This window comes from Pongo pygmaeus, chromosome 5 (assembly GCF_028885625.2).
Source record: "Pongo pygmaeus isolate AG05252 chromosome 5, NHGRI_mPonPyg2-v2.0_pri, whole genome shotgun sequence".
NCBI lineage: Eukaryota > Metazoa > Chordata > Mammalia > Primates > Hominidae > Pongo > Pongo pygmaeus.
Genome location: NC_072378.2, coordinates 48,463,343 through 48,483,219, shown reverse-complemented (window position 1 = coordinate 48,483,219; position 19,877 = coordinate 48,463,343). Strand labels below are relative to the sequence as shown.

The 19,877-nt window shown below is 39.1% G+C and overlaps 1 protein-coding gene across 5 annotated transcripts in view; it reads left to right on the top strand.

Annotated features, from left to right (window-relative positions):
• Window positions 1–1,532: 1,532 nt before the first annotated feature.
• The window catches only part of PTCHD4 (patched domain containing 4), a 231,821-nt gene continuing 213,476 nt past the window's right edge, over window positions 1,533–19,877 (top strand). The window contains exons 1-2 of one of the 5 annotated variants that reach the window (XM_063666258.1): window positions 1,533–1,924; window positions 2,247–2,832. In XM_063666258.1, coding sequence (XP_063522328.1) covers window positions 1,920–1,924; window positions 2,247–2,832 — 591 coding nt within the window. In that variant the 5' untranslated portion in view covers window positions 1,533–1,919. Of the gene's footprint in view, window positions 1,925–2,053; window positions 2,129–2,232; window positions 2,833–19,877 lie in introns of those variants that run through there. The other 4 variants (XM_063666259.1, XM_063666260.1, XM_054493056.2 and 1 more) reach the window with 4 other exon arrangements.

Genomic DNA, 19,877 nt, shown 5'->3' with positions numbered 1-19,877 from the left:
CGAAGGTATAGAAAATGGATGATAGATACATTTCCTCTCTGCTGTATAGCCAAAAATTTCCCATCATGTGGCACTAATGGAATACATTATATAAAGTGATAAAAAGATCTGACAGTGGGATGCAAAAGTGACTCCGCTGAAGTAGAGGAAAGACTAGTCTATGAATGTGGTAAAGAGATTGAGTTTGACTGAATACAAGAAAAGGCAGTGTAACAATAGAATGGGCTTCCTAGAAAAATTTGTGAATTCGGGAATGTTGTAGCATGGGCCAGATGGAGAACTACCAGAGATAATATAGAAGCTATTCTTGCACTCAGTAGAAATTCAAACACAATGGCCGCCAAAGTCACTTTCAATTTAGAAAGGGTGGAATTTTTATTTAATCTTATATATGACACCTTCTTTTAAACACTTTTCCTTAAGCATTGTCGCTGTTTCTGAGCTCTCTGCTGTGTCATTGTTCTCTTAACTGAAGAATCAATTCCAGCAGAAAAAAATAAAAGGTATATATTATGACAAGGAGTCCTTTAGCTTGTTTGTATGCATAGATGGGTCCCTTTCTAAGTATCTAATTAAGAATGGGCACTTTCACTGTTATTAAGAAATTGTGCACAGAACATCTCTTGAAACTCAATCTTTTCTATGAAGTCATTCCAAAAAGAACAGAAACTTTGGAAAGCAAATCTCCAGTTCACAATCACACTTTAGAGTTTGCCCTAAAAAATTCATACACACACACACACACAGACACACACTTATTAATATTAGTTTTTGAAGTTGACCTGATCTGAAGCTGAGATCCTTATCTTCACACTTTTGGATGCTGAAGGAGGAATTGTATCTGGTGGGGGTTTTCTTTCTTATACGGTGAAGGAGATTCACTGATTTTTACAAGTGACTCCAATAGGTTTCCCTCTACCCACCCGACTCTCTTTTTTTCAGGCAAAACTACCTGGTGTGTGTCTGGAAGTGTCTGTTTCTGGAATTCCACTCACAGGGAAAAATTAACCTAAACTAGATGGCTTGAAACAGTCCTCATGGGTGAGGGGTGGAAGGAGACACTGGGAAAAGGGGACTGAAATCAGCTTTAGGAACTTTCTGTCCTTTAATCTCAAGAATACGGAAAGTGAATGTAACATGTTATGAGAAACCTCATATTGCCTGTAGATCTTCACTCTCAATATACACACACGCACACGCACACGCACACAGGCTACTGCTATTGGCAAATGCCTCCTCTCCAGCCATCAGAGGAAGGAAGCTATCCAGACAGTCCCAAACGCACCAGGGATAGATGGAGTCTCCGCAGCCCTCAGCTGCAGCGGACTGGTCTGTGGAATCACAGCGACGAAGGTGTTGCGAGGAAATCCCTTGCATGCTGTGTGGTGTGTTAAAAATGCAGCATCATCCTCTCTGCTCCTTTTCTTCGCTGAAAAGCAGAATTCGAGGGCACAGGGAAACTGGAGGGGCGAGAAGGCTGCCTCCTGGAGCCCTGGAGCTGTCTCCCTCCACGCCCCACTCCTTGGGCTCTAATTGCCCCTGCTCCAATGGGCCAGCAGCACTTTCACCATTTATTTCCTCTTCCATTCACTCCAGCGGGGAGGGAAGAGGGAACACAAAACTCTAAAAATAACTGTCAGCATCTCAAAAGAAGAAAAAAAGCTTATCTGTCCCCCACCCCCAACGTGCTCCCGCCCTTCTCCCTCCTATTTCCCCCTCAGCACCCCCCCTCCGCTTTATGGGGCACATGTCTGCTTCTTACAACACCGAGGCACATGGTTCCAGTTAGGCACCGAACCCCACCAAGACAGAGAGGAAATCCACATCTGTGGGACGCTCCACACGGAACCACCTCCAGCGAGGGAGGCCAGGGGACTGCAGCACCGAGATGAAGGGCTAGACCGAGGGAAACGCTGCTCATGCGGTGAGAGCCAGCGCGGGAGGCGGCGAGGGCGCGGGGAGGCCGGGGAGGGGGTGGGCCCCGCGGCGCCCCCGCAGCGCCCGCCGCCCGCCCCCACGCGCGCTGTCGGTATTTGCCCGCCTTGCTGCAACTTGCTGCAGTGTTTGAAAGAGTAGTAGGAGCGCATGGAGGTGGGGCCGGGGAAAGACCAGGCGGAGTGGTTGTGGGGTGAGCGCGGAGTGGGTGGGGAGGCGGCAGCGGTGGGGAGGGGGGACTGGCCCCAGGGGGTGGGATGGGGGATAACGGGGTAGCCCGGCGCTTACACATGTCACATGTGCTTTTTAAGACGGCCGGGAGCGCCTGCGAGCTGGATCTGGTGGAGGATGCTGCGGCAGGTGCTTCGCAGAGGGCTCCAGTCGTTCTGCCACAGGCTGGGTTTGTGCGTGAGCCGGCACCCGGTCTTTTTCCTCACCGTGCCCGCAGTCCTGACAATCACCTTCGGCCTCAGCGCGCTCAACCGCTTCCAGCCCGAGGGCGACCTGGAGCGCCTGGTCGCTCCCAGCCACAGCCTGGCCAAGATCGAGCGCAGCCTGGCCAGCAGCCTTTTCCCCCTGGACCAGTCCAAAAGCCAGCTCTATTCGGACTTACACACCCCTGGGAGGTATGGGAGGGTGATCCTCCTCTCCCCAACCGGGGACAATATTTTGCTCCAGGCTGAGGGGATCCTGCAGACCCACCGAGCCGTGCTGGAAATGAAGGTGAACCACAAGGGCTATAATTATACTTTTTCCCATCTGTGTGTGTTGAGAAATCAGGATAAGAAATGCGTGCTGGATGATATTATTTCAGTGCTAGAGGATCTCAGGCAGGCTGCCGTCTCCAATAAGACAACAGCCAGGGTGCAAGTGAGGTATCCCAACACTAAATTAAAGGTATGCTCCTTCTGCATGCTTCTGCCAATTAAAGAGGCAGCACTTCATTTCTTGCCCTAAACAAGCAAAGAAAATGCAGAGGTCTCATCCTTAAGACTCAGAAGCTAATGCTTCTTTCATTTCTGGGGGGAAAAGATGGGCAACTGAGTGAAGAAAACAGGCAATGAATGGTATGACTAGATATTAAGAAATTCAAGGCCAAACAAAACAAATGCCAAAAATAAAAATAAAAAAAAGAAAAATGAAAACAAAAGTTATTTCTGAGACCCTGCAATTACATCTTTGTTCAGGGTTAATAAATCAGTGAATGGAAGGGGGAGGGGGAATCCTCAACAATTTGTGGGATTTCTTTTCATTATGGGGCTCAATGTATTTCTTATTACTGATTACACATCCACCTGGTGTCATATCCACCTATTTACATCTTCAGCCTGGCTTGATTGTTAACATGTGGGGAGTTTGTGTTTTGGTGCCGTGTGAGTGTGTGTCTGAAAGCAGTGAGTTATGAATGTAGTAGGGATTCCAGGAATGATGTGTATGTGTGTTTGCATAGCAAACGAAGCAGGAATTTTCTGTGTATAAAAATAGGAATGTGCACCTAACTGATGTACTAAATAACTGAGTCCAGTGATCTTCCTTTCCCATAAAAAATTCCAGATGAGAGCAAGATTATTACAACAGCCTTATAACAAAAGGAAAGAAAAAAAATCACAGTCAGCAAAATTTACAAAGAACGGTCATTTCAGCACTAAATATATTGTGCTGTTTAGACTCTCAATTTAAATTTTGTCGCTCAAATGAGATTTCTAAACTCATTCTACACTGTCAAGATTGAGCTGCTGCCGGCAATGAGGCATGCAGTCTCCAAGTGACTGAAGTTTCAGGGACAAATGTGACTTCCAAAAGAGTCACTGCACCATTTGTCTGCTTGACCCTGTGCATGCCCAGAAGCTGCACAGCCAAGAACTCCCAAGACAGGTGTTTCCCAAGAAGAAGAATTTTTTTTTAATGTATGTGAAGATATGTGTGTGCATCTGTGAAGATAGTGGAATAGAAAGGACCCCAATTTCAATAAATGAATGGCCTAATATTGGAAATCACTAATTTGATATAGTCAGCATCTATACATTAAAAAAAAAAAAAAACCTTTTTCAAGAGTTTTGAGAGAAAAAAAATCTTTTTCCTAAATTGAAGGAGGATTTAATGCACTTAGAAACTAGAGATTCCTCAGGGAAACCTTATAACCTGCTTTTTTTTTTTTTTTTTCTTAACGTGGTGTCCTCATTTAAATGGATCCAGAGGCTGACAAGGGTTTCAGCTTTACAAAGCTGAGCAGCCCCTTGATGTTTAGTGAAACGAAACAGATGATTTATCAGCTTTAAATCTAGGTTAGGGTTTGCCTGCTTCAAACTTATTGATGGGAGCATGTTGGATGTGTGGTTAGGCAGCATGCTTTTCATTTCCCAAATCCTTTGCCATCAACATTATTGCTTGCTAAAGAAAAGGATGTGGTGGAGAGGTAATCTTCCTAACCTATACCCTATTAATTGAGTTCTTTCCTATACCAAACACCTGGAGTAAAGAAAGATTTGAAATTTTGTCATATTTAAATTTCAGTTGGTTTTTCCTATGGAGTCAACTTTGCAGTTCATTAGTATGCATTATTGGTTGGGTCCTCTAGTGCTTGTATTCACAGTATCCTCCAGGTGTAAATGTTTTGTTCAATCAGCCACTGAGGAGATTTTGTTTATCTGGTAATATCATTATGCTATTTACAGTATAAAATCCCTGAGGTATTCAATTTACTCATTTAATAATCATTGGTTGTGCTCTTATGATTTACTAAATGCTCTCCTAAGCATGTGAGACAGAGTTTGGGGCAAGAAAAGCAAAGTTCTCACTCTTGTGAGGCTTAACAGTAGTAGTCTGGGTGACAGAGGGGTACCGTCTCAAAAAAAAATGTAGATGTCAGTGTCCTCACCCAGAGTAACCAAGTAACCTGCAAGCAGGAACTCTGTAATCTTTGAGTGCACCATTGATCCAACACCATGCTAGGCCTATAACAGGTGCTTCATGGAAACTTTATGCTATTTGGTGGTTGATATACATTTTAGTAGGAGTCAGAGGGTAATCACAAAAGAAGGGTATCATTAATTACAAAGGTTAATATCATAATAGCATAAGAAAAACAGAAGTGTTACACATTAGCTAAAGTTCTTATTCTGCAATATTCTAGTATCTATCAATGTTTCCTCAAATGTGTTGTCTTAACTCTCTCTGCATGGCATCAGTGGGAGTCTTTAAACTATGTTTGGGTAAATTGGACTTTTGAGATTTTCTGAGAGCAATGGGCCCTCTCAAGTGTTCAGACACAGTCTCATGCAATACAAAATGTAATATTTAAAATATAATCTTAAGAGTACCATGGATGCCTAGAATCTTGTCAAAGGCTCTCCAGGGGCTCCCAGGATCAGAACTCCCCGGCGGAGAGCAAAATGAGATGGCCTTTTGTTTTAATCACATGTTATTTAAAAATGATTTTGGTTCCTGTGTTTCAAGGGCTCTCAAAGTATGCCTCTAAGATGCTGATACACCCTAACGTGTAAGAACTCCTGGTGTACAAGATTTGAGGAAAATTTTTATATGTATATATTTTAGCCCTCAAATTCATTTGGCTTTCTCCTGTTCTACTGGGTCACCACTCTTCCCAACTCTGACCAATATGGAAAATTTTAGTACTGGAAAATGCTATTGGTAGGCAGAAAATTAGGAAATTGCAGAATAAATAGCGGTGGCTGCATAACATGATTATGAATTGGCAATTTCTTGACATTAAAGAAGCAGGTCAGTGCTTAGGGACAGGCTGAAGATGTGTAAACACTGATTGACAGAAGTGGTCAGAAACCTTTGTTATGACAACAGAAGGTCATCTTCCAAATACTATTAAGACACCCAGGGGGTCCCGGACACAGAAAGGTTTAGAACTTCTGATAAACATGATTATGTTGACAAGGTGATCCAGACAAGCAGGAACACAGAAAGGTGCCTTCTATGGAATTCCAAATAGAGGCTTAGGTAAAGCTGGTATGAAAAAAGTAGCCATCAACTTAGAATACCACAGAAGAAATGGTACATATACACAATTTCAAAAGCTGTGTAGAAAATATGCCAAAATCTGAAATCCCTACGTCTATATGACATGACCTCTGCAATTATTCCCTTCATTATAATCTTTCTTTTATATCCTTCACTAGGCACATGAATCATAGCGTATATCCTTTCTGTACTATTCACTTTCCCCACCCCAACCTAATCTAGTTCTATGTAGATAGTATTCACAACAAATAGTCATTGGATAATTTATTGATTAATTTGCACACCTATACTGCTGTATCACAAAATTATCATCACTTTTTAAACTTTTGTGGCTTGCTTTTATTTTAAAGATATTCTTTGTATTCTCCAGCTGTCTTTAAAGTACTTTTGACTCAAATATTTAGGGGCTATTTTTTTCACCTATTAAAATATACACGTCATACTATTGTATACAGTAATAGAAATGGGCAGACTGAATTTTTAAGTAAAATACTTAACATGTTGTTGAAGTCTACCTCTTGATTAAAGTGAGATAGGCATTCAGAATCTTTAAGCAAGGACTGTTCTGGACTCTAAGAAATGTTTTCATTATCATTCAAGGAGGTCAGGTGTTTACAGGTAATATTTCCCTGTTTTTAGGTAGGCCATCATAACCTCACTTTTCCACCTGGCTAGTTTCATGAAAGCAACAATTCTCATATGTCCCCAGTTCTTTATTTTAGCCGCAGTAAAGACATAGGTAAAGATTTAAGCAGACAAATGTGGTCTTCTATATGGGTTTGATTCCAAGTCTATATCCCAACATCCTGGCCAACGGTGATAGAGAAATAAAGCAAATCCATTTCCCTGAATCCTGCCATTCCCATTATATTCCATTAATAACCATACTTCTGAACAGATGTTAAAGTGAAATCAGTATGTACTTCAATGTACCACATTTGAAATAAGAGCAAAGATAGATTTTCCTGCTTCTTAACAGAAGACAGTGTTTCTTTGGGTACATTTTGGGTGCATGCTCCAGGTTTGGAAGATGTTGCCGTTAATTATTTGGCTCCAATCTCAATGGAACAGTAACTGAAGCCAACATGAAAAGTGAGGACCAGCATTACTTGGGGAAATTTTCAAGCAAAGTTATGCCATGGACTTCTTTCTCTAATTCTAAAACCATGTAAGATATACATGTCAGGATCTTCTCTGATATTTTGATTATGCTTACCTTTCTGACTGAGTAAAACATCACTACCTTACTGAATGTTCAGTTTGTATCCTACATGGTGCTAGGTGTTTTCAACACACAGGCTATTTAATCTTTACAAGTTTTTAAGTCAGGGGGATTATTTCTATTCCCATTTTTATGAGAAAGAAAACTGAAGACCAGGACGTTGAATTCCTTGAAGTCCCCAAGCTAGTACTTGCTGGAGCTTGGATTTAAATCTAGTTCTGTCTGGTACTGAAGCTCATATTCTTAACCACAATACTATATTAGATCCCATGGCATCCTCCATCATTCTCTGTAATGACAGCCCTTTATACTAAGAAAGAAGTAGGGCTCTAATTCCTGACATCTGAAATCCATGATAAAATACCACTACTAATGTTTCACAATATTTCCCTTACTTGCTCAGAGTGACTGGCTCATAGGAAGGTGACACAGAGTGAAGCTTCTAGTTTGGGCAAATTCTTACTATCCCCTTACTGTGGAGAGTTTAGCAAATTCTTCATTGGCACATGATTTCACCTTTAATATCATTTCCTGTCAAGTCAGAACAAACCAAGTTAAGGCTCCAGGATCAGCTAAAAGTAGATTCCTGTAACCTGGCCCAAAGTTTTGAGGCAGTGGCTTATGTGCCAAAGAAGCTTGAGTATTCCTGGCTTCAAATGGCCTGAAAAAAAATTGATGGTATAGCACAATATGCTCTAAATTGAGAAATATTCAGGAGACCTGAGTTCTATGAGACTTAGGTTTCTGTACTGGTTAGAACTCTCAGTTCTTTAAGGATCAATTGTGTGACATTAGGCAAGTCTCATCACCAATGTAGGTGTCGGCTTCTTTCTCTGTAAAATGATAGAGTCAGGCCAGGGATTGTCAGGATTTTTGTCAGCCAATCAAATTCTATGATTCTTAGGTACCATTCTACCACATAGTAGATAATTATCATTATAGTGGATTTGGGGATATATTCTAGTATGTTTTTCTTCTGGAGTAAAGTAGATGTGCTTGCTTCCATTTGAATGATGCCACTGAAAGACTTTTATCATAGCACCCAACTGAATTATTGTACATATTTTTCCTGGCCATCCTATTGGGATAAGTTCTTTTATTAAATTTTTCTGAGCACCCAAAGTGGGATAAAGAATTGCTTGGCACTGGGGCCTAGTTTCTGCTCCTCGGTTTCAGCAAGGCCTTAAAACCAGATTTAAATCTGGTTTTAAATTTTTCAAAAGTACTTTTTTAAGCTTCCTTTTATTTTCCTAAGTCAAGGGTTAAGAGAGGGTTAAAAAAAAATGTAGGGGGGATAGAAAAGCCTTCTCTCCATTCTTCTTCCCATTTCCTTATCTTCAGCTTATCTGATGATAGTTTCCTTTAGTGGTTCAGGACCACCAAGGACTTGGGGTGGGGGTGGAGAGTAGAAGTCAAAGAGACATACACATCATGATGGAAGTGTATAAGGAGACCAAGATCATCCCCACCCTGCCAAAAATACCATACTTCTTTCTGTGTCCTGACACCATAAGCAATAATGCACTCTAACCATTTTTATTTTCTTAATCTTTTCTACTTTAAATAATTCTATATTATAAGTGAAGCAATCTTTATGTTGCATTTTTCAAAATATATTGCGTATGGAGAATATTTTGCATTTTAACCCATTAGTGATTACACCGTGATTTGACCACATTGCTTTTAATTCTGTTCTAGAATTGACCAGCTTTTGTCCAGACCTGTTTCAGATACATCCAGACATAGGCTCAATATAAATATTTTTAAAGAAGAAATCTGAAAATTCCAACCTCCTAGATTTGCCCAAGACACCTTTTGATTGGACAGCAGATCTATTTCTTCCCTAACTTAGTTAAACAAATCACTCAAGTCTCCTCCCCAGGGTGGAATCATGGAATGACTCATTTCTCTAGAGTGTTTCTGCCAGTGTGCTGGTGGACAAGGGTACATTTATAACAGCCCTGGCACGCAGAAATATTTAGGCAATGGTTCTGACTTAAAAGCATGCCAAATTGCATTGTAAGCCACATAATTAATTTCAGTTTGTTTTCTAAGACCTTGCTCCTCAAAGTGTTTTGTATAGACCAGCAGCATGAGCACCACCTGGGAGCTTCTTTGAAATTAAAACTCCCCAGGTCTTACAAAAGACCTACTGATCAGAATCTGCATTTCAACAAGCTGCCCAGATGATTAATATGCCCCTTTGGGTTAGAGACGCTCAGATCTAAAACTCAAGGTTGACCTCAGCACTCCTAATTCATGATGTGATTTGGAAGACTCATATATTGTTGAGACTGAATATGCTGTAAGAAAATATGGTAATTGAGCCTCTCAACATATCGTTTATCATGGTGTTATCATGGAAACACCAAAGAGGTATCTGGAGAATTATCAAAAGGCTGTTCTACACCGAAAAACCCTCAACCCTATCATCTACAGTTGAGCCTGTCACCTGTTTAAGCTTTAAGCTGATTACAGTCGTTCAATATTTTCTAAAACTGTTGAAATTAAATCTAACCATCTCTTTAAGAAAAAAAAATCAGCAGCATTTTTCTCAAGTCCCTTTGCAGTTATTTCACAATAGTGGCAGCATTAAACCTTAGTTACTCCAATTATGTTAATATTATATGAGAACGCAAGATATGGGAAACATACATGGGAGTAAAACTATTTGGAGGAAAATGAAACACAGAATTACAGAAGAGTGTACCTTTAAAGTGGCATTGTAATCTATGCTTTTTTCAGACAGGATTATTGTGGAAGAGCTTCTCACTGAAATCAAGTCTCATTTTCTATCATTGAAATGAATTCAGGGCCTCTGAAAGGTGCCTGATGAACAGCATTCAAAAATGAACAGATTGTGTTTAGTTACAGGATTTGTGTTGGAACAGTCAATGTTTCTGTTCTGGAGCTCCCCTCCCAACATGGAGAGGCCTCACCTGGGATCTTCTGACTTTGCCATTTCAAAGGCTGAAGGCAGGTCAGGCACGGTGGCTCACGTCTGCAATCCCAACACTTTGGGAGGCTGAAGTGGGTGGATCGTTTGAGCCCAGGAGTTCAAGACCAGCCTGGGCAGCATGGCGAAACCCCATCTCTATGAAAAAATACAGAAATTAGCCAGGTGTGGTGGTACACACCTGTGGTCACAGCTACTTGAGAGGCAGAGGTAGGAGGATGCCTTGAGCCTGGCAGGCTGAGGTTGCAGTGAGTCAAGATTGCATCACTGTACAGCCTGGGCGAAAGAAGGAAACCCTGTCTCAAAACAACAAAGCAAAAAGACTGAAGACAGAGCATAGGTTCTGGGTTCTAGAAAGCTAAAAAGGTATGTAAAGGGTTCTCATAGCTTCAGGAGGTTATGAAAGAAGGTCAGGTGTTCATGACAGATGGAAGTTTGTTTGGATGTTAAGGGTTCAGCCTCAAAGTTTACTCTTCCCTTTAAATTTGAGCTCCATTCTCTTACCTCACCAGGTCCTTTAATGTCATGGAGAGTGAGCGTGTTCAGTTCTGATTGTCAGTGCAGGCCATACTAACGTGGGTAAGACAGACATCGTGTGGGTAAGATTCAAAGGCCATTCACATACGCATTCATTTAGGAAACTATTGTGTCTGCTAAGTCTCATGCAATGTGTTGGCCACTGGAGATTCTGTGAGAACCAAAACAGATGTGGTCCTTGCCCTCCGGGAGCTTGAGTCTTGTTAAAGAAAGCACACACACACACAATCACACAGATAAATTCATAATTACAAATTATCATGGGTGAAAAATACACGATGCTGTGAGAATAGAATACCAAGTTTTGGGGTTAAAAAACAGTTTTCTTGAGAAAGTGACTGTGAGCAGAGATCTGATGGGTGAGAGGTAGTTAACACACAGGGGTGGGTTAATGGTAGAGACAATAAAGAATATGATGGAGAGGACGTGGTGCCCTAGAAGCACTGAAGGAAAGACACTGTGGATAGAGGTTAAAGAGTGATGGTGGTGAGTGCTGAGGGTCATGTAATGAATTTCTTGAGAGTCAGCATAGGTCAGGGTTTGTACATTCAGATTGTGTTACATCTCAGCTCTACTCCCATTAACTCTATGACTGTAGGTACTTTTTTGTTTGTTTGTTTGTTTGTTTGTTTGAGACAGTCTCACTCTGTTGCCCAGGCTGAGTGCAGTGGCGTGATCTCGGCTCACTGCAACCTCTGCCTCCCGTGTTCAAGCGATTCTCCTGCCTCAGCCTCCCGAGTAGCTGTGACGGCAGGCACCCACCACCAAACCCAGCTAATTTTTGTATTTTTAGTAGAGACGGGGTTTCGCCATGTTGCCCAGGATGGTGTGTATTTCTTGACTTTGTGATCCGCCCACTTCCGCCTCCCAAAGTGCTGAGATTACAGGCGTGAGCCACCCCGCCCTGCCCATTTTTTAACTTCTTTGTAACACTTCCCTTATAATAGCCCTTACCGCACAGTATTGAGTGTATTAAATAGCTCATAAGACCTTAGGCAGTGCTTCTCATACTTTAATAATCATCTAAGAATCTTGTTAAAAATGCAGATTCTTCTTCAGTAGGTCTGGAGTGGGGTGAGAGTCTGCATTTCAAGCAAGCTGCCGAGTGACACTGATGGTGCTGGTACATGATCCACACTCTGAGTAGGAAGATTATAAGGTGCTTAGAACAGCACCTGGTTCATTATACATTCTTAACAAATGCTAGTGGGTTAAGTTCTTGAGCGTTGACCTTCAGCATTGACCTTCTGCTCTTATCCAGAAGGCAGGGAATTACCTTCTTTTGAATTCATGATTAGATTGAAAAATCATTTTTGTTTCAACCTTCAAAGCTAAAAATCTCTCCTATTTTTGGTAGTCCTCATTAATTCCTTAGTAAGTGTAATAAGATGGACATAGACCCTTCTGCCTTTTGCACTGAAGAACTGGAGCTGCCTGCAGGTCATCATTCAGAATGTGACCTCTCTTTGCTAAGGACAGTAAAAAGTAGCAAAGGAAGATCTCTTGGACCCTTGTCTCAGTGTGCGCTGGGTCTGAAAGTATTTTCAAGATTGTATTTTTATGATATTCCCAATAGAGCTAGCCTTGACCACTTTCTTCCCTCTTGGTTTTGTGATATTATGGTTCTTCTATTTCTCTGATGGTTCTCTACCATTTACTGGCTTGCTTTCTTTTCTATTCCCATAGGCATATTTTTTAATAAATTTTTTTCTCAGAATACATTCTCTTAATATTCTCATTCAAGCCAAGCATCTGCTATTTTCTTCCACGTCTGTAACTCTTTCAACGGCATCTCTATGCTACTATTAACTCAGACTCAGTGTCTCGGTCATCTATAACTAAGTTTCCCCCACTCAGTCAAAACATATGAACAGTAATATCTAATTAATCATTGGACCATAATCATTCTACAGCAGTAGTTCTCAAAGTGTAGTCCTTGGACCAGCAGCATTGACATCACCTGGGAACTTGTTAGAAATGCAAATTCTCAGACCTAATTCGGGATCTGCTGAAACACTGGGGCTAGCGCTCAACAAGCCCTGCAGGTGACTCTGATTCCAGTTAAAGGGTGCTCAGTCTTGGCTGAGTGTAGAAATCATTAGTGGAGCTTTCAAAATGCTGATTTCATGGGTCCCGTCTAGAGATATTCAGATTTAATTATCCTGGAGATGGCCCAGGCACTGTGACTTTTAAAGGCACCTCTGGTGACTATAACAGATTACCAATGCTCAGAACCAAAGTCTTTTTTTCAAACATATTTTCATTTTCATTCTTGGCTGTCTCTACCTGGGGCCTTCACTGTCATTTATCTATTCTATTTAAGTGACAATCTAATCTTTCTCACTATAATTTATCAGGCTTAAACCTGGTCTATGTTACAAGATCATATGAATCTCTTGATTATTCTCTTCCTTAACCAGCTCTTACAAGCACTTCCCATTTCTGGAAGAAAAAACTACGAACTCCTGACCATGGCCATTGAGAACTTCCCTTAGCTCAGCCTCCAAGTTCCCTTGTAGTTTCAGTTATCATTACATCAAATGCTGCAACAAACAGAAACAATCACATCCTGAAATTTCCTGGTTTCTTATCATCATTCATACTGTTCCTTTTGCTTGGAATTTATTGCACAGTCAAAATCATACATATCTCTTAAAAGCTGAGGCCTTAAAGCCACTTTTTCCATGGAGCTTCTCTAAGTACTTCCAGAAGTAGAAAGCATTTTCATTTACTTTAGAGGCAGGTAGTTCCGTTAGTCTCCATCTAACTTGTATTATAAATATACAGTGAATCTCTACTAAAGTATGCACATGTGCCTAATGAACTAATAGGGCATTTAGCTTTCTTAGCATAAATTAATTTGCCTGGGAGGATATAACCAGCAAGGAAGTCTGCAGGGCAAGTCCTTGAAGGAACTTGTAAAGGAATCAAACCAAAGCCCATTCCAGTCAGTCTGATATCCTATGATTTGTCCAAGTCCTGGCTACAGAAATACATTGAAAGCCATTTTCATGAGTGTCCTGAGATACACGAGGCACAAGCAACAGCTTTGGGCTCAGAAAAAAAAAAAAAAAAAAAAAACGCCGCCAGAAGAGGGAGGGAGAGACTTTTTACCCACCTGTACACAGCACCCATGTGGCTTCAGCTAAGGAAAGGTTGCAGAGAGCATATGCTTGGGCACCTGATGGGTTGCCAAATATAGCAAGTAAAAATACAGGACACCCAGTTAAATTTAAATTTCAGATTTTGTTTTAAAGAATAACTTTTTGGTATAAGTATGTAATAAATATTGCATTCTTTACTTATCTGAAATTCAGATTTAACTAGGTATGCTATATTTGATCTGACAAATATGGCACCATGAGAGCTTGCAGAATCACATCTGGAGACTTCAGCACAGACTTCAGTGTCACATAGTCACCAGTACTTGCAGTTCTAACTCACAGCAGTGATCATCAGCCGGAAGGTTAAAGAGGAAGACCATGAAAGGCCTAGTGGAGACTACTGAAACATATTCTATATTCTAAGGACCCCTAGAAATGCATAGGTGAAGGTTTGCAAGGGCCAGAGCTTCCATCATATCCAAGTGGGAATGCCAGCAAGTGAAATTTAAGTTACTCTTAATACGACCTCTTTTGTATACTCTGGCCTTAAGAAACCCAAGTTACATTTATTGTTTTAATATATCCAAGAAACTACATTCAATTAAGATTTCATTGAATCCAAATGTCTTTTGTTTTATATTTAACCATGAGAAGATAGAAACTATATATACATCAGAAAAATCTGATTACTGAAAATAAATGACAGGCACATATTAGTGAAAAGTTACAGACTGAAAATATTAACAGGCTAAAACCTGAACCCCTATATGGTATAGGTTACCCTTTCTACGTATGAAAACTTTCATTAAAAACAAAGGTGAAGCATGCTGTTAACATTTGTACTATAGCACTAATAAGTATATGTGTTATTTAGAACCTTTCTTATTTTCCTTCAAAATTATGAAGCTTTTGAAAGTAGCCTTTTATAAAGCTTTTGAGGATATGTATTGTATCTCGTTTACATTTATAGCCTTCTCCACATAATTTAAAAACAGTTTTGCATATAAGAAAGCCTTCAGTAAATGACGGATGAAATGAAGTAAATGTAAATGTATTTGTTTAGGAAGGGAATTCTCATTTAGTGCTGATTCTGGTTGCCTGAATCTGTTTAATTCAACATTTACCATACTTTTCCACTAAGAGTGGGAAACATTGGATACCATCCTAATATTCCATATGTGGCTCTTGCATAGTACCTTTCCCTCATGGGAAAAGCCTAGCTTGTCATTTCTTCCTTCCCAGGAACTGAGTCTTTCTGTACAATTCAATGTAGGGGACAGTCTCCACAGGGCAAAGACCTGGGTAGGTGAGGCAGAGCCTGCATAACAGGGCATGAGGACAGAGAGGGTAGGGCGCCGGTAAGTGCCCCAGGAGACAGATACTCACCCTGCAAGAACGCCTCAGGGGAATGAGAGAAGCTCAGGGTTTGAACTAGTTTAATGACCCCCTTTTATAGATAGAGCATACCTCTCTGAGGGAGTAGCACATAAAGCTGATATTAGCAGCTTGGCTCTTATTTTCATTTCATTCTTTCAATCATTTTCACCTTGGGGATTGTTTTTAAGGAATTGGATTCTTTCTAGGCTGTGAACCTTTAGACTTTTTTATTAGCTAATCACATCTTATTAGAGTATCTCTTCCAAAGCAGTCTTCAAATTTATATTTTTAGAGTTAATTTCTCTTAAAAAGTGGTTTATAAACTGATATTATCTTACTCATCTTCCTCTTGATTGAAAAATATTTTGGTAGTTGATAGCTAACTTGATAAGAGCTTCTCACTCCCCATCTTTCCCTCTCAGCTCAATATCCTGTGAATTCATTGACTGGAAATTTATTTCCAATCTTTAACTATAAAATACACAGTTGTCATCATAGGGTGCATGTCTTTTTTATCCTATTTATTTTTATTGTTTTACCATAAACTTATAAGCATCCATTGACAATCTGACCCACTTAGACTAAAGCAACAAATGTTTTTACTGGGTGGATCCTGTTTCTTGATGGACTAATAGGGTAGCCAGTTATTGATCGAGTCTGTCTTTAAAATTTTTTAAATAATGATGAAGTGGGTAATACATAGGAAACAGACAAATCTATGAATGAAATATCTCCACTTACTTGCTGTATGACTTTGGATGTGACACTTAACATCTTCGTCCCTCAGCATTTCTGGGATCAAAAAATGGTATTGTTAGTATCCACCCTGCAGATTTTCAAAACTTTTAGCACTTGGTAGTCTTTAAAATAAATCGTAGCTAGTTTTTATTAATATAAACTCAGAATCCTACCATCACTGGAAGATTAGGAAACCACGTGATAAATCACTTACCATCCCCACACTAATTCTGTAAAAAAATTATTTCCAGCCTTTAACTATAAAATACACAGTTGTCATCATAGGGTGCATGTTATTTTTTATCCTATTTATTTTTATTGTTTTATCATAAGCATATTTATAATCATTTTACTGGTTGCACAAAAGTTCAAGTAGCTATGATGTAATTTACTTAACCATTTATTGGTATCTTTAGAATACTTCTGGGGCAGTGTTTCGGGACTGAATTTTACAATCCTTAACAGACATAAGGAAGAAAGTAAAACCTTCTGACTTGCTAATAGAAACTGTAGGGAAAAATAATTCTTTTATGATTTAGAATGTTGCTTTCATAAGTTTAAAAACTTATGAAACTTATGCTTCCATAAGTTTAAAAACTTATGAAACTTATGCTTCCATAAGTTTAAACTTTCATGTAAACTTAAGAAAGCAAAATATAAATATAGGTCAACAAGTTCCAGGGGAGCAGTTGTCTCAAGAAAAACCTTGGATAGAAATTAGGAGGACCTGAGTTATTTATAGGCCAACTCCACCATGCTGTAACTTGCTTTGTTAAGGACCATATCCAAGATTAAGCTTCTAAGAGTACCTTGTGGCTTATCCTATTACAAAGTAATTTTTACTCCTTTTCACTTGGTATAGTTCAATGATTCTTCAAAGAAACACTTCAGGAACTTTTCAATTACGTAATGTCTGGGGCCCCTCTTAAGATCAATTGAATCAAAATATCTGGGGAAAGAACCCAAGCATTGGTATTTTTCAAGATCCTTGAATGATTCCAGTGGATAGCGAAATTGAGAAATACTAAAGAACCTGAAACCGAAGAAAGATCCCCCTATCCTACCTAGCTCTTTTGCGGACAGGATGAGAGGATAAGGGAACACTTTAAAATAGGACCCATGCTGCTTTCCCTGAAACTCAGCTTCAGGCCAAGTTTGGGATCTCAAAGGAGAGAACATCTGCCCTGACACCAGGTACCACGGTACCATTTTCCTGCCAGGTAAGTTGCCTCCATGGGAGCTCTGTAGCTAAAGGGAACAACTTTATCCTTTCCTGTACTTCCCTAATCTATAAATATTGGCTAGAAATATGGTGTCTTAATCAATTTGCTATGCTCCTAAGATGTCCCAGATTGCTTATCATTGGGAAAATATGTCCCTAGACACTTTAAAAGGCACACTCGTTTAACACATTAATGCAAGGACATTCATTTTAAAAAGTAAATATGTAGACTCATGGTAAATATTTATTATGTTGATGATAGGGTCAAAAGTAATAAATTTTCATTGCTTAATGAAGTAAAATATTAAAACCTAATATAGACTTTTGATTTTTATTAAATTGTTATTAGCTCTCTGATTTCCATCAAGATAAACTAAATTCCTACGCATCCTGAGATGGTCAGTGTTTGTTTGTGACTTTGCAACTAATTTATTAATGTTATCCATTGTTATCCTATACTTTTGCTAAGCATATAGTAAGAGATAAGTATATGTCATATTAATGAACGACAAGGTGAATTACACTTTGACTTTTTAGCTGTCACATTTTGAATATTAAAAGCATGATATTAAAGAATTTTAATCCGTCTTAGCTTAAACAAGACTTACCTGACATTCTTCGGCCAAATTGCATGTTTTCTGTCTCTTCATCTGTAAACAAAATGTTATACTCTTCTTCTAGATGTATTTACTAGTTTTAGCCAACCTGAGATCTCTCATTCATTCATATAAGGATCCTGGCTTCCCCAGATCAGTGTGGCAAGTCAACTCATATTCAAACAGTATTAACATAATATCTAATTAGAGGAAAAGTATGTTCATTAAAGTGCAATGAATATTTAAAGTAGTTCCAGCTACATCGAAGCCATAATCATCCAAGTGCCCTTCTTGGGTCAGTAGAAAGCTTTTCCATTAGCAGTCCAGTGGGTTCACAAATCATTTACTCCCTCTCTTATTATTTTTAAACGGCAATTATAAATCACTTGATACATAAGGTGAAAGAATGTTTTCCCAGTAAATATGAGTGATGTAGTATACACCACTGGCCACTGATAACTGGAAACTTTACATTACAAAAGGAGAGCCAAACATTTGGTACCCCATCATCACCTTTATATTAAATACTCTATCTTTGACAGAAAGGCAAAAGCAATTTACATAGTGGAATCCGTATCTGCCTTATATTTTGCAGTGCCATATAAAATAGGATATTAACTACTCTTCTATTTACTGCTCTAACACACCTCCAAAGAGTTTAACATAAGCATCATATTTTGTGCATAGAGTTTCACAAGATGCGTCTCCAAAAATTGTGGAGGGTTATCTCATCTACGCACTTCAGGGAGCTCTGTTGTATCTAAATTTCCTTGGTAACTTACTCACTATTTAATGTCTCTCCAGAAGAAAATTTTTTCTCATTTCTCTTTAAAACAAGCGATTGCTATTTATTATTCTTCTAGTGAAGAAGGAGAACCAAAGTCATTCCTATTTTTTTTTCTTAAACTGTTCTTTATCTGTGACCTTGGAAATGATAATTATATTTTCTTAGCCTTCACCTCTGTCACTAAAAGTCTCTCACACATAGATCTCATTCTCAACCTCCTACCCTTTTTGTTTTAGCTCCTGAAACATTAAACTTTTAAGTTCAAGAAATTGATGAACCTCCTAAGTGCATATGATGTATTATTTATAAAGATATCCAGGTGTCTTCTCAACTTTCTCCTCCCTGTATTTGTCTTATTTCAATGAATACTATTCTCAATAGAGATGTATTCTATGCTTACATTGTTTCAGACACTGTGCTTGGCACTGGGGTTATAGAAATAAGTCACAGGCTTTCTTTTTCAGAAACCTACAATCTAGTCAGGAAAGAAGACAGTTAAATAGGAAGTCAGCAGCACAGTCGGGTAACTTGAATCTTAAAAGTTAGTCCAAAATGATCTAGAGTTCTAAATAATTCAGAATTGTTGTTACATCAGATTCAGCCTCCTCAAGAGCTCTATAATTCTAAAAAATGGGCTTTAATGGTTGGTGAAAATCTTTCAGAGCTGCTTATTTCAATTGGTAATAAATGTTTTCTTTTTCAAAATTTATTCATTAAAATTGAGGTCAATGGAGAGCTGCTCTCTGCAAGCAGGGAACTATTTTGCTATGATCAGTTACTCTGAAGGTTATGAAGTCAGCATAAAATCCCAATAATGCTATAGAATTAAAAAATGAATACAAAGCAGGAAAATTTTATGGGTATGAACCAAGAAATATTAAGATGAAAAACATGAGGGTTATTAATCATCCACAGGACCTGGCCAGAAGATTGTTGGATAGTGGAACTTTCCATGACCCCAAAAATTATCCTCCCTTTGGTCTTTTTTCCCTAGTGTGTAAGACCTGTTAAGGTAACTGTGGGACTATTTAACAAGCAAAAGTGAAGAGTATATATGACTTCTTTTATAAATCCCGAAGCATCCACAGCTAAGATGGTAAAATTATGAAGTAACTATAGTTAAGATGTTGAGCATTTTTAATAAGGACCAAAAACAAAGACTTAATTCCTACTTTTGTTTTGGGTAATACCTGATTTAATAAACATTCTGACTTCATGCCTATTTGGGTGATTTATCAGCATTTTTATTCCCATTAAACAAAGTTGGAGTAATTTTTCTTACCTTTAACAAAAGGTCACATTAAATCTTTCTGGAACAGGATGGGTAAAAATAATCAACAAATGTTATCTCGCAGTTTACTGATTGAAAGGTTGTTTGATGTGTGTTCCTAAGAATTGATGTTCATCTAC